A 13,765-nucleotide genomic window follows, 5' to 3' on the forward strand; every position below is an offset into this window, starting at 1 on the left:
ATATCAAACAGAAAACACTGGTTACAAATTGACATTCTGAGCCGTTTTACATTAGTGTACTTACAATAGTCATTTCTAGCGAGCAAAGATTTTAGAATATATTTCTTACTACAGAGAAATGATTTATGAAAACTTAAAAGTTAGTGTCAAGGTATTTAATTTCTCCTAAATGTGACAGTGTTGCTGTTTTAAAATATTATAATGTTAACACTAATACTACATGAACTTCTTTATCCAGGTTCAACTGAGTGATCACTTAAAAGACAAAGTTTACAGTGCACTACTTTCCACACGGGACGCAGGTGGCGCTGTGGGTTAAAGCCTCAAGCACCTAGGACTTGCCGATCGAAAGGTCGGCGGTTCGAATCCCTGCGGCGGGGTGCGCTCCCGCTGCTCGGTCCCAGCGCCTGCCAACCTAGCAGTTCGAAAGCACCTCCGGGTGCAAGTAGATAAATAGGGACCGCATACCAGCGGGAAGGTAAACGGCGTTTCCGTGTGCGGCTCTGGCTCGCCAGAGCAGCGATGTCACGCTGGCCACGTGACCCGGAAGTGTCTCCGGACAGCGCTGGCCCCTGGCCTCTTGAGTGAGATGGGCGCACAACCCCAGAGTCTGTCAAGACTGGCCCGTACGGGCAGGGGTACCTTTACCTTTACTTTCCACACATCCCTAAGTAAATATTTGCATCTATTTCCAGTAATAATCTATTGGCACTCAAATTATTAGTAGTTTTTCATTTCTTATTTACACTTACCTGTCGAAGACTGGGCATTGACATCAGCACAATGAACAAGCAGCAGTTTCACAATGTCCACATAGCCGCCACTGGCTGCTGCCATGAGTGGGGTTATATCTCCTTTATTTCCTCTATCTTCAACGTTTGCATGCATTGCAAGCAGTACCTGAATAAATGAAACAGAAGTTAAACTCCTATCAGTCATTACTATTCCCCTTTCTTGGTCTTTTAAAGGCTTCAACTTAGTCATTCTCAATGTGAAGGGAAGAATCAGATGTTCAGTCACAAGAAAAGTCATTTATCACCAGCACTGTGCCAGCCCTCTAAACAGAAGTCTCCATTCAGAGGAATGCCATTTTGAGAAAAACTAGTTGTAAAGGAAACAGAGGAAGAAAACAAAAAAAAAAAGGTATGAGCAGAGAAGGGCCTAGCCTAGATAAGGGTGTAGAAAGGAAGCATGGGTAATCATTAAATCAGTCTGTATAAAAATAAATGTGATTCATTTACAAGCCTGGGAAATGTGGAAACTGTCCTGGGTTAACAATGAAATAGTTAAGTTCAATATAGTTTAACTTGGAAGTCGAACAGAATCTGTTCTGGAAGTCTGTTCAACTTCCAAAACGTTTAGAAACCAAAGTGCGGTTTCTGATTGGCTGCAGGAAGCTCCTGCAGCCAATCGGAAGCCGTGGAAGCCTCATTGGACGTTCGGGTTCCAAAGAATGTTCACCAACCAGAGCAGTCACGTCCGGGTTTGCGGCATTTGGGAACCAAAACATCTGAGTTCCAAGGCATTTGGGATCCAAGGTACGACTGTATTATTGCACTCCTGCCACCACCACAATGTGGAGTTGTTTCCTGAAGTAAAGAAACAGCACAGCACTGTGGGAACTGCACTTTTCTCCATCTACTATCTTAGCCTTCCACATGGCCTTTACACTAAGATGGTGGTAAAGTTAAACACCATCATGGTTTTGTAATAAGGCAACAAGGGAAGAGTACCTTGTAGGGCAGGAAGAGGATAAAAGAATACAAAGCGAAAGATGACCACCCCCTCAGTACTTGTAAACCTGAATACTTCAATACATACTTTGAATACATCAAAGTATGTGGATATGATCCAAATTCACATGACCACCACATTAAGCTCACTTTTTCTTTTTGAATTTCTCTCAAACAAGGTTAGGTAAAATTTACTTCTAGCTTCTAGTTCTCTGCTGTAATAATCTCTGGCACAAACACACAGAACGAAAGCTGAGAGCTGCAAAGCTGTTGGGTGGAATTAGACGTTGTACAATGGCAAACGTGCCACCAAGGGAAGGATTTCAGCTTGCCAGATGGGGTGATCCTCTCACCCCTGTGTGCTGCTCTGAGCATCCTCCAAAACCCCACAGATCCAATTTTGGGAGACAAGGGCAGAGGAGGGAAAGCACCACTGCAGAACTGGAAGTTCTTAAACAGGGCTTCTGCTAATGGGGCTCATGGTGTGAATCCCATCCTCAGACTTTGTCATAGTATCTCCATGAATACAGGAAGCTGCCAAATCAGACCATTGTTCCAGCTAGCTCAGTTGTGTCCACAATAACTCTCAGCAGCTTGAGCTACAGCCCTATAGTGACCCTCAGAATCTTGACAATAACTTCATGAAGTCCATGTCATACTAAGTAATCCTTCGGATTATGCAGGCAGAAGGTAGGGTTACAGAGATGGATATGGTTAGTTCTCCTAACCTGATGTTGAAAAACCATTACCATTCCCTTTTCACAGTGGGGACAGCTCTACTTGAATATTCTTACCATGACTGGGAAAAGGGAGTGGGGAAAGGGAAACAAACCATGATGGTTAGAGGGCAGCTTTTTACAACAGAGAAATCTGGTGCCACCAATGAAGATGTTTACTTTCTGCCATAGAACTAAATGGAAGCATCACTACCACCGATAGTGATACTGCCAGTGTTAAGACATACAAAACAAGTCCCAATGACATTTCCAAGGAAACGTCTTGACAAACGACACCACGCTCAAAGTTGGCTGGCATCTGTCTGTCTTGGAAGACAATGGAAGAGTGTGCCTTTGGGGGTGAAGACAAACTGTTGGAGAGTTACAGCACCCGCTGTGGCTGTAGAGACATGTTTTATTGCAGCTGGGGCAGATGAAGGCATTCAAAAATCATAGAGTAATAGCTCAAGAATCAAGGAATAACAGAAATGGAAGGCGTTCTACTAAACTTCATCTTTACCCAGAAATATACTAAGAAGTCAGAAAAAAACCTGTTTGGTGGTGTTTCTTCAACTTTCTTGTTAAAGTTAAACCTTGCAGGATTACCGTATTTTTCGCTCTATAACACGCACCTGACCATAACACGCACATTGTTTTTAGAGGAGGAAAACAAGGGAAAAAACATTCTGAATGAAACAGTGGATGTATCATTTTTGGGCTTCATGCTGTGGCCACAGACATGTGATCTGATGGTGAATTTGGGGTGACCCAATGCCAAAATCCTGAGAATTCCTGTGGATCCATGCTTTGTAACCACGTTTTTGCACCATTGCAGCCCCAGGCAACAGTGGGTGCGTGATTTTTTTGGTGCAGGCTGTAGCCATGGACATGCTATGTGATCTGATGGTGAATTTGGGGTGACCCAATGCAAAGATCCTGAGAATCCCTGTGGATCCATGCTTTTTAATCACGTTTTTGCACCATTGCAGCCCCAGGCAACAGTGGGTGCGTTATTTTTTTGGTGCAGGCTGTAGCCATGGACATGCTATGTGATCTGATGGTGAATTTGGGGTGACCCAATGCAAGGATCCTGAGAATCCCCGTGGATCCATGCTTTTTAACCACGTTTTTGCACCATTGCAGCCCCAGGCAACATTGGGTGCGTGATTTTTTTGGTGCAGGCTGTAGCCATGGACATGCTATGTGATCTGATGGTGAATTTGGGGTGACCCAATGCAAAGATCCTGAGGATCTATGTGGATCTATGCTTTGTAACCACATTTTAAGTGGGGAGCGAAGGAAAAACAAAGAAGGGATATTAGAGGGGTGTGCAGAGAAGCAGCTGGCTAAGAATGCGGGAGAGGGATTTAACGGGTTGGAGAAAAGAAAGGCAAAAGTTTTCCCCCACCCAAGCCAGCCATCTCTCTCTCTCTCTCTCTCTCTCTCTCTCTCTCTCTCTCTCTCCCTCCCTCCCTCCCCCTCTACCTCTCTCCCTCCCCCCTCTCTCTCCCTCCCCCTCCCCCTCTCTCTCCCTTCCCCCCTCTCTCTCCCTCTCCCCCAGCAGCAACGGAGCTTGCCTGGAGGGGAGGGGCTTTCCCTGCTCTTTGTTCCGTTTCAGCAAACACAGCAACGAAACAGAGGAGGGTGGGCAGTAAGACCCTGAGGCAGAATGCAGGAAAGCAGCCGCTTCCTCTTTTCAGTTTTCCCTTCTCCGTGAAGCGCCGCGATTTGATTTTTGCCTGGCGATTTGATTTTTGCCTGATTTTTCGGCTCCAGGGACCACACATTCGCTCTATAACACGCACAGACATTTCCCCTTCCTGGTTAGGAGAAAAAATCTGAGTGTTATAGAGGGGAAAATACGGTAAGCCCTTCAAAAGCCACTGAATACGTGAGCAGAACATTTGCCTTGTCCTTTTAAATCAGTAGTCCATTTTATAAACATATCAATTATTTCTGGGTTCATGAGAAGTTTTAGCATTAAAGAAATGATATGACTGTGTTAAGGAAAGCATGTTTGTACTGCACCCTCTAGATACCAGGTTAAAAATACACTTTTAAATTCTTGGATAAGTTAGAAGATTATCTACAGGCCTCACACCTTTAGTATTTAAAGGAATGGTTTAGAACACTAGTCTTTACTCACTTGTGCCAACTCATAATACCCAGCTGAACATGCCAAGCAAAGGAGACTCTCCCCTTCTTCTGTATGTTCATTTACACTTCTTCCTTCATCCAACAGCTTCCGGACAGCATTTACATCCCCATCCGAGCATGCTTCTGCCAAACTGCGACTGAAAGATAACATTTTAAATGCAATGAGCACACATGGAAGTAGCTCAAATGAATTACACAAATGGTAACTTATGATTAACTAAAAACTTATTTAGTACAATTTTCATTACTAAAGACAGCTGGCGTCCTTTACAAAATTATATTAAACAAACATGAAGAATAATTTAGCAAGCTGCTTAGACAATGTTCTCTTGTTGTGACTGTATTTGGGAAAATGGGAGTGAAATGGGAGTTCCATACAACTCACAACAGGGAAAGAGATGCCTGAACTAGGAATCTGGGAGATTTATGAAGAATGCATTCAGCATAATTTAGAAGGGACTAAATTGCCACTATGGGTGACAAAATTGAAGTATTTTACTGTAATCACCTTGAAAGGTTGTTTTGTATATTTATATAAAAAAATACCAAAAATTAAAAATACACAAAGCTTACATAAATATAAAAATAAGTATACCGTAAATTGACTGTACACCACTTGGTCTTTATATAGCTATGTGGCAGTTCATAGGACAGCACTGGTAAGTCACAATTTCAAAGGCAGCTATATAAATTTATAATATAGGCAGAAGGATGACTGAGTCATAAGTGCACCAGATTATGTGTCTTTTTCAGAAGCTTAAATCTTAAAATTGAATAAAGGGAACAATTGCAGCGTGGTTTTCTTAACATTTTGGCCAAACACTTTAAGAAATGCATATCGTCTTCCATATTGCTGGCTAAGCAGTAAATTTCACAGAAAATATTGTCTATCAAGTTCCCAAGTCATTAAGTGAACACTGTATGAATTAAAAAACATGATGAGAGATTAATCTCTATGCTGACTTTAGCCCAGATCATTTATCTGTATTATGAGAATTCAGGATATTTGAAGTCTACCTGCCACTTAAAAAAACAAAATCCAGCCACTGAAGGCCTAAAGTCAAATTCTTTCAAAATGCATGTTTCATCTGATGCAATGAATGTATCTATTGCAAGCAATTTCAGTATTAATGTTCGCACATTCAATTAGTTTTCCCTGTGTAGTTTTACCAAGGACAACTATTTGACATTTAATATTCTATGAAGTAATACCTGACCTTCCTTCCTTCCTTTCCTATCAGTATATAAGCCTCATTTTCTGTGCTCCATATTGCCTCATTTCACAACTATCCCATTTTTAAGTTAGCATGAAATTGTATAGATGCAACATATATGTGAATATACTTCATCAATTAACATGTGGAAATATGTCAATTTTGTCTCATGACATTACCTTATCTTGCTACTGAAGCTCTCCAACCCAATTAGAGAATCTCGCCTCTGAATCACATTGAGGGATTGATATGGCTGAAATATTACTTTGGGTAAAGCCCAAAGTGGTCACAATTCAGTTTACATTTCTGAATCTCAGAGACAGAAGCTGATCTAGGCCTATTTATATTGCTTTATTAGATATACCAAGAGCCACTTTATCCACAATCCTCAGCTTTTCAAGTCAAATGCAGATAGAATCAAACCAGATGAACAGGAATTCAATACATACTTGTCCACTTGTCCTGCATTGTGATTGTTCTCTGCTCTCATCCGTGTCAATGCAGCAGCAGCTTCATCCAATGCACAGCTGACAGAAGAAGTCAATCTTCGGAGCACCTCGGGATCTGCGAAGGCTTTACCATCGGCAGTGGACAATTTACCAATCCCTTCAGCGAATGTGCGTTCATCAATCAGGTTAGTATGAAAACCACACAAAAAATGCAGAGACACCATTTTAAACTTCAGCCACATGCACTATTAGTTAAAGTTGTCAGCTGCAAACATGCTAGAAAATTAGAAGCTACTTTGACCCTACTATATCAGGAAGATCAAACAGAACATGGAAAAGACAAAGCTAGCTTTAGGACTTGATAATTATTTTTGCATCCTTAAATTCAACTCTTATGTTCCTGAACTACAAACAGAATGGGAAAATGTCAACGGCATCTGCACTTGATGTTTCAATTTTTTAAAGATGACATAATGAAAATTTATTGAGAATTTTAAAAAAACATCTAAAGTTAAAGTTAGATGCCGATTAAATATAAAGGACAGAACCCTTGGTATCTCGGATGTGGCTATATAAATGAATCAATCAATAACTGATAAACTTAAGAAGTGTTCTAGATACTTCATTGTACCTTTTGCCGAAACACCATGCTTAAACAAGCATTCAAAATTTACCAGAAGGATTTTGCACTGGGCTATCGGCCACTTGCAACCAAGTGAAGTTGCCTAGGCACCAGGAAGGCATGTGACATCTCTACCATCTGGAAATGTGGAATTCTATCGGTTATATTTTATCGGCACAATCAATGAATTTCAGGAACCCAAAAGTCATATTGAAAAATACAACTTTCAAGCCGTCTGGCCCAAAAATGGCAACTACGCATTCCATTCTGCTAACTGTATATATCTGAGTTTCTAACATTGTGTTAAACTATGTTTTTAAGAATGTTAGAAATATTATGTCAGCATTATTTTTCAAGCCACGGGAACAGATTATGAAATTGGCTATCATTTCCTTCTAAAGTCTTTTACACACAACTTAATGGTTCTGTTTGCATATAATGCTAACTATAGTTTAGAGTTACACAGACAATCCACTTACATGTCTCCCCCTTCCTCTAACATGGATGTGAGTTTAGAAGCTTTCATTTCCAACTTAAACTAACCACAACTTATTATGATATCTCAACCCAGACAAATTGCAGTTAGTTTTGACTATTGTTAGTGGAAGCTAACGAACTTCAAACCGTGATTTATGAAGCAAGTTTGTTTCAATAATTCACAGCTGATTAATCACCGTTTAGGATTTGGAACTAATTCTCAATTATGCTTAATCTGAAATAGAAGCAAAGGCTTCTGACAAGTCACCTCTTAATCCTGACAATGTAACAGGGTAAGAGTAAAATTCCTAGTATGTGGAGCAACCTTGACTCCTTTTAGGACACAAGAGCCCCAAAACAACTGGATATGGGTTTGTGGCTAGGACAACAGCGCTGAGCAGTGACAACCTTCAATTAGAGATCCAGTTTTCCAATTTATTTTCCCCCAGAAATCCAACATTACTGCTTCTAACTAGTCTCTCTAATCCAATAATGCACCACACTGGATCTACACGGACAACTGTATAGCCATTTTCAAAAACAAAACATTTCGTAGTGATCTAGATTTCTCCCTCATCTCCATTGATTATGTGCATGAATAAAGCATCTACTGAAGCTAGGATGTACAAAATTCAGAGTCAGCAGTTTTAGGACTGATGCTTTAGGAGCCAGGGTGCAGCATGTTTTCAATGAGGTTACACTCCCCTGAAGCAGCAGGTGTGCAGCTTCAGGGTACTTCCAGATCCAGTACTGCTCCTGAAAGCTGATGTGGCAGCTGTGTCCCAATAGTTCCTTTTATCAGTTTGATTTAATATACTAGCTGTACCCCTGCCAGGAGGATATGGAACCAATGTTAGGGCACAGGGGGAAAACAGAAAAATTGGGAGGTGGGAGCTATCCTCCCTTGAACATGCCACCCCCCCCAATCATCTTTGCCTGGTCCTAATAGTTACCTAGTCACTTCAAGTTAGATTACTGCAATATGCCCTTAAAGGCAGCCTAGAAACTTCAACTGATGCAGAATATGGCTGCCATGATTTTGTCTAGAGACATCAGCTTAGATCAGGTTCTCAAACTGTGATCCATGGATGACTTGTGATCTGTGAACTTCATTTAGATGCTCTGTGGTATGTCCAAGTCAAATGATCATATTTCAATTTTACTTTATTTTTTATTTCTTATATTGTATTTTATTGTATTATAATTTTATTCCATGGAATGTAAAATGTAATACAATAAAATGCAATATAAAAAATAACAGGAATAGAAATAAAATTAAAAAGAATTCGCTATCTAGTACAGTGCATTGAAATTGCTACAACAGGCAGGAAAATCATTAATTGGTCCACCAAGACCACCAGCAATTTTCCAATGGTCCATAGGGGGAAAGTTCGGGAATCACTAGCCTAGATTATATTTGTGTCTAATGTACCATGAAACACCTTTCATTAATATAGGTTGATGCAACAAATGAAATACATCCTAGATGCTCTGGTTAAGGTTACTGGAATGCATTTTCAAAAGGGCTACCTTTACTCCCCACTCTTGTCTGCTTTTTGGCTGCATATTGCAAACTTAAATTATCACTGCTCAATTGACTGACTGCTACAACCAACCATGAATTACTTATTCAGATACAAACTTGAATGAGAGCCTGTTTATACTCCCATTTTTCATTAAACAATATTATCTCAAGATCCCTGAACTCATCACCACTGTGATTCGAAGCATTATTCCTGCATCACTTAGCTCAGATAATTGAGACAGTCTGTGAGAGTAAAACATAGTTTTACACAGCAGCATCTGGGTAAAACCTTATGGAGTACATTGCCTCAATGTCTTGAATTTGACATAAGGACTTCTAAACTCTTTTAGGCATCCCAAACAAAGTTTTAAACTGTTCAATTCTAGAAACTCAGTTGTGTTCCGAAACTCAACTTCAAGTTGTTAATGTCTGAGCACACAGCAATCTCTGTTCCTCAAGGTCAAAACTAGTGGTTCCACCACCCACAAATAAAACTACTACCAAAATGAAAAAAGAAAACTACCTGCTGCTTCCAGCAAGGCTTCTAGTCTTGCTTGCGTTTCTGGATCTACTGTTCGTAGGTCTGCTCCTTCTGCAGCACTTGACAAAAATATCTCTGATGTTGTTTTAAGGACTGGGTTATCCAGATCTTCTTGGTCCAAAATAAACGACTCAACCTGTTTGAAGACATAGAAGTTAGCTGTTACTTCCTTTTTTATTTAACAAAATTTATTCCAAACCAGAACAAAACTGGATACATTGTGTCAAAGCCACATATTTGATAGCTACATGCATGCATTTTCAAAAACAAATGTTACTGGAGAAGGAAATTTCAGAACACACACTATTAGTTGAACACATTTACAACCATTTTCAAGGTAACGGTAATTTAGACTGTACTGCAAACTAAATTTAGGTCACCTATAACTGCTGAACCTGCCAACATTTGGTTCTCCCTAGATGAGAGAAACCTCTCTACTACTTCAGAGACTCGAACCATAATCGCCAACTACAGTTCACTAATCATCTACTTTGGCTTGACAATTTCCCAGGAAAACCAGTTTGAGAAATGCAGATTTTTAGGTGGCATTCATATGCACACTTATTGAGGAGAAAGTCCCACAGAGCAAGGTGGTCTTTACTACCAGGTAACAATACCTAGGGTTGTACTTTTATTTTTCTTCCCTGAAAAGTAATACTGAAAACTTCCAGAGTCTGTGGTAATAATAGTAATAATTTTATTATTTATACCCCACCCATCTGGCTGGGTTGCCCCAGGCACCCTGGGTGCTTCGAACACATATAAAAACAAACTCTCAAACATTAAAAACATCCTGATACAGGACTGCCTTTGGATGTCTTCTAAAAGTTGCATAGTTATTTGTTGCCTAGTTATTTATCTCCTTGACATCAGATGGGAAGGTGTTCCATCTGCCTTGTTCCCTGTAACTTCACTTCTCACCAGAAGGCCCCCTGAGCTGGACCTCAGTGTCGGGGCTGAATCATGGGGGTGGAGATGCTCCTTCAGGTATACAGGGCTGGGGCAGTTTAGGGCTTTAAAGGTCAGCACCAACACTTTGACTTGTGCTCAGAAACATACCGAGTAGAAGTGAAATTCATCTGTTACCAGTTTAGCAAGCACAGAATGAATATTTTCAAGTCCAGCACCATCCAATATTGAACAAGTGTAATAATTAAACTTACTCAGCAAATGAAGAACTACCAGTTTATAGATTAGTTTTATCATTGAAGCTATAGCAGATTTTCCTCTAGATATTATTCTCAGCAGTCCACAGGCCTACAGCATGTAGACACAATGAGTTTAAGTAACACAAGTAAAAATTTCAGAATAAGAGGTCAAATGCCTGGTTGCATTACATTAAACCTGGGAGCAAAAGAATGGTTCCCCTTTTGCTTTTGATGCCAATTTGGGAAAAGACAGTGAACAAGATGTATCTCTTGAATGACACTATTATTATTTTTTAATCATCTTCAAATAAACACTCATTTCACCCTATGGAAAAATGTTTTTAGAGTAGGGGTGGCTAAACCTCCAGTCTGGGAGCCCAATACTGATCAAGTAAAATTTTCTCATTAATTTTTCCAGCAGCAACAAAAGGAATATAAAGTAACACAGACACAGCACAATATGGGTTTGGAAAAAGTTGAACCTCTGCACCCATATTTCCCAATGGGGGTGCAAGTTATTCTCTCCTCTGCTGATCTGCATAGAACAGCTGAGGAGAGGGGTGACTTCTGAACACACCCAAAAGGATGGGGGGGGCGTGTTTTGCCAAGGGTGAGTGACAAAAAAAAAAACAGTGTTAAAAACTCAGATATACAGTGGTACCTCAGGATGCGAATGGGATCCGTTCCGGAGCTCCGTTCGCATCCTGAAGCGAACACAATGCACGACTGCACATTTGTGTGTGTCGCGATTCACCACTTCTGCGCATGATGTCATTTTGACTGTCTGCGCATGAGGCGAAACCCGGAAGTAATGTGCTCCATTACTTCCGGGTTGCCGCGGAGCACAATCCAAAAGTGCTCAACCTGAAGCGTATTCAACCCGAGGTATGACTGTATAAACTAGGCGCCAAACAGCACCTCAAACCTAGATTACAGTCACCACAACAGAATGTCTATTTATAATCTAAACCAGTGGTTTTCAACCAGTGTGCTGTGGCACCCTAGGTGCCATGAATGATTGGTCATGGGTGCTGTGGGCAACACTGGCCTGTCCCTCTTTCCTTCCCTCCCTCCCCTAATGCCCTCTTGCATCTCTGCCTCCCAAAGGCTTGCACAGCTATTTGTTGCAGCAGCCCCAAACTGTAGGCAAATGGTGCCTCTGGGGCTGGCCAACGGGTGCTGGTTGCCAGGAGCTGAGGTGGCCATGGAGTAAGCAAGCAAGCAGGCGAGGAGCCCAGCCAGCCAGTCCGCCAGCCCTTTCTTTGGAATGGAGAAACAAGTGGGAGGCCAGCCAGGCAGGCACCACTGACCTTTCTTGTGCTTGCTGTGTGCAAGTCCTGCCTGGGAGCTAAGTGCTCGATGCTGAAGGGAAGCCTTTCCACTATGCAGGCCCAGCAATGCTCACTGCTACCAATCAAGGTAAGGTGCTGGCCTCACGTTCACCTTTGGCCAGTCTCCGTTGGGCCACTAAGACTGGGGGCATCCTCTTCCCAGGCCCCTGTGGGACAGTGTGAGGAGGCATCTCTCTCTGAAGTGGTAGGGGGCAGCTCAGAGACCAGGGACAGCAGCAGTGGCTGCGCAGAAGACTCCCAAGGAGTGGGGAAAGGAGAGGAGGCTGAGGGAACACTCCACAAGGGAGGGTGTTCAAAAAAGGGAGAGAGGATGCCAGCTCTGCAAGCAAGGGGTGACATAACTGGGCTACTGAGTCCCACAGGGGTGCCACAGAAAGAATGTAGTTGGTCAAGGGAGCCATGAACTCAAAAAGGTTGAAAACCTCTAATCCAGCAGTTCTCAACCCGTGGGTCCCCGGAGGTTGTTGGACTACAACTCCCATCATCCCTGAGCTCTGGCCTTGCTAGCTAGGGGTGATGGGAGTTGTAGTCCAACAACCTCTGGGGACCCACAGGTTGAGAAAGGCTATGTCTAATCTAAACAGTATTGCTTGACTGTACTTTGCTCTTATAATAATTCACTTGTCCTAGTATGCAAGAAGGAGAAACAGAGTGAAAATGGAAATGGTATTAACTATACACTAAGGCATGGATTTTTAAACTGTGGTCTCCGAGTTCCACATTTGGGTTTTCTGTGAAAAGGCTGCAACACAGTCAAATATATTTGTACTCAGCGCTGCACTAACTTTCCTTGATGCAATGATCGAAGACTAAGATGCCCAGCATCCATGATTCATGTGGCAGCACAGAAGCATATGATGTGCGTATTTTGCTGCACATAAGTCAACTGGCTCGATGGAGATGTCAGTCACCAACCTGACACCTAGAAATATCTATGTAGTCGCAATTGAACCCGTGCTAGTAGCAAAATGTGCCTGGCGCCCAATGAATTTCAAACACTGCAAAAAAGGCTACGTCATCTGTTTTACAGTGTGTATCATTACAAGCACAGATTTTCTGTTCAAAGGATTAGCAAGGATGTTTGACCAGGAGCAGCAAAAAGGATTCTGCTTTTTTGCATGTTGGGTGTAGAAGATGTATTTGGGATTAGGCGCTGTGGGTTAAAGCCTCAGCGCCTAGGACTTGCCGATTGAAAGGTCGGCGGTTCGAATCCCTGCGGCGGGGTGCGCTCCCGCTGCTCGGTCCCAGCGCCTGCCAACCTAGCAGTTCGAAAGCACCTCCGGGTGCAAGTAGATAAATAGGGACCGCTTACCAGCGGGAAGGTAAACGGCGTTTCCGTGTGCGGCTCTGGCTCGCCAGATGCAGCTTTGTCACGCTGGCCACGTGACCCGGAAGTGTCTCCGGACAGCGCTGGCCCCTGGCCTCTTAAGTGAGATGGGCGCACAACCCCAGAGTCTGTCAAGACTGGCCCGTACGGGCAGGGGTACCTTTACCTTTACCTTTTATGTAAATAAGTACCATTATAGACCAAGGTTTCTGCATTTAACTTTCAACTAGTTTTTAGTTTAGTTTTTTATGCTGTAAACCGCCCTGTAACCTTAGATCATAGAGCAGTATATAGATTTAATACAAAAGTAAACAAACTGCATATGGATTCGTACATATCAATCTAAATAGATTAACTTGAGAGAAATCCCCATCAATTTCTCTGAAATTTAATTGAAAGTTGGTGTAATTAACATTGAGTCTTAAGCCTATTTTAGTTGGAAAGATCTCCAATATTTATGAATAAACTTGGAGTTTCAGTATGAACAATAAAGAAAGCCATACC

General features: G+C 41.9%; 1 protein-coding gene across 24 annotated transcripts in view; it reads right to left on the reverse strand.

Annotated features, from left to right (window-relative positions):
* The window catches only part of LOC310848927 (ankyrin repeat and KH domain-containing protein 1-like), a 91,167-nt gene that overhangs the window by 65,213 nt on the left and 12,189 nt on the right, over window positions 1–13,765 (reverse strand). For 16 of the 24 annotated variants that reach the window (XR_014566699.1, XR_014566700.1, XM_083748533.1 and 13 more), the window contains exons 2-5: window positions 9,417–9,570; window positions 6,270–6,426; window positions 4,596–4,743; window positions 753–900 (exon numbers count right to left, since the gene is read on the reverse strand). Coding sequence is in view for 22 of the 24 variants with exons in the window: in XM_083748533.1 (XP_083604659.1) it covers window positions 753–900; window positions 4,596–4,743; window positions 6,270–6,426; window positions 9,417–9,570 (607 nt within the window). In the remaining 2 variants the exon portion in view is untranslated. The remainder of the gene's footprint in view (window positions 1–752; window positions 901–4,595; window positions 4,744–6,269; window positions 6,427–9,416; window positions 9,571–13,765) is intronic. The other 8 variants (XM_083748531.1, XM_083748530.1, XM_083748529.1 and 5 more) reach the window with 1 other exon arrangement.

This window comes from Podarcis gaigeae, assembly GCF_964106915.1.
Source record: "Podarcis gaigeae genome assembly, chromosome: 7".
In the NCBI taxonomy this organism is placed as follows: domain Eukaryota; kingdom Metazoa; phylum Chordata; class Lepidosauria; order Squamata; family Lacertidae; genus Podarcis; species Podarcis gaigeae.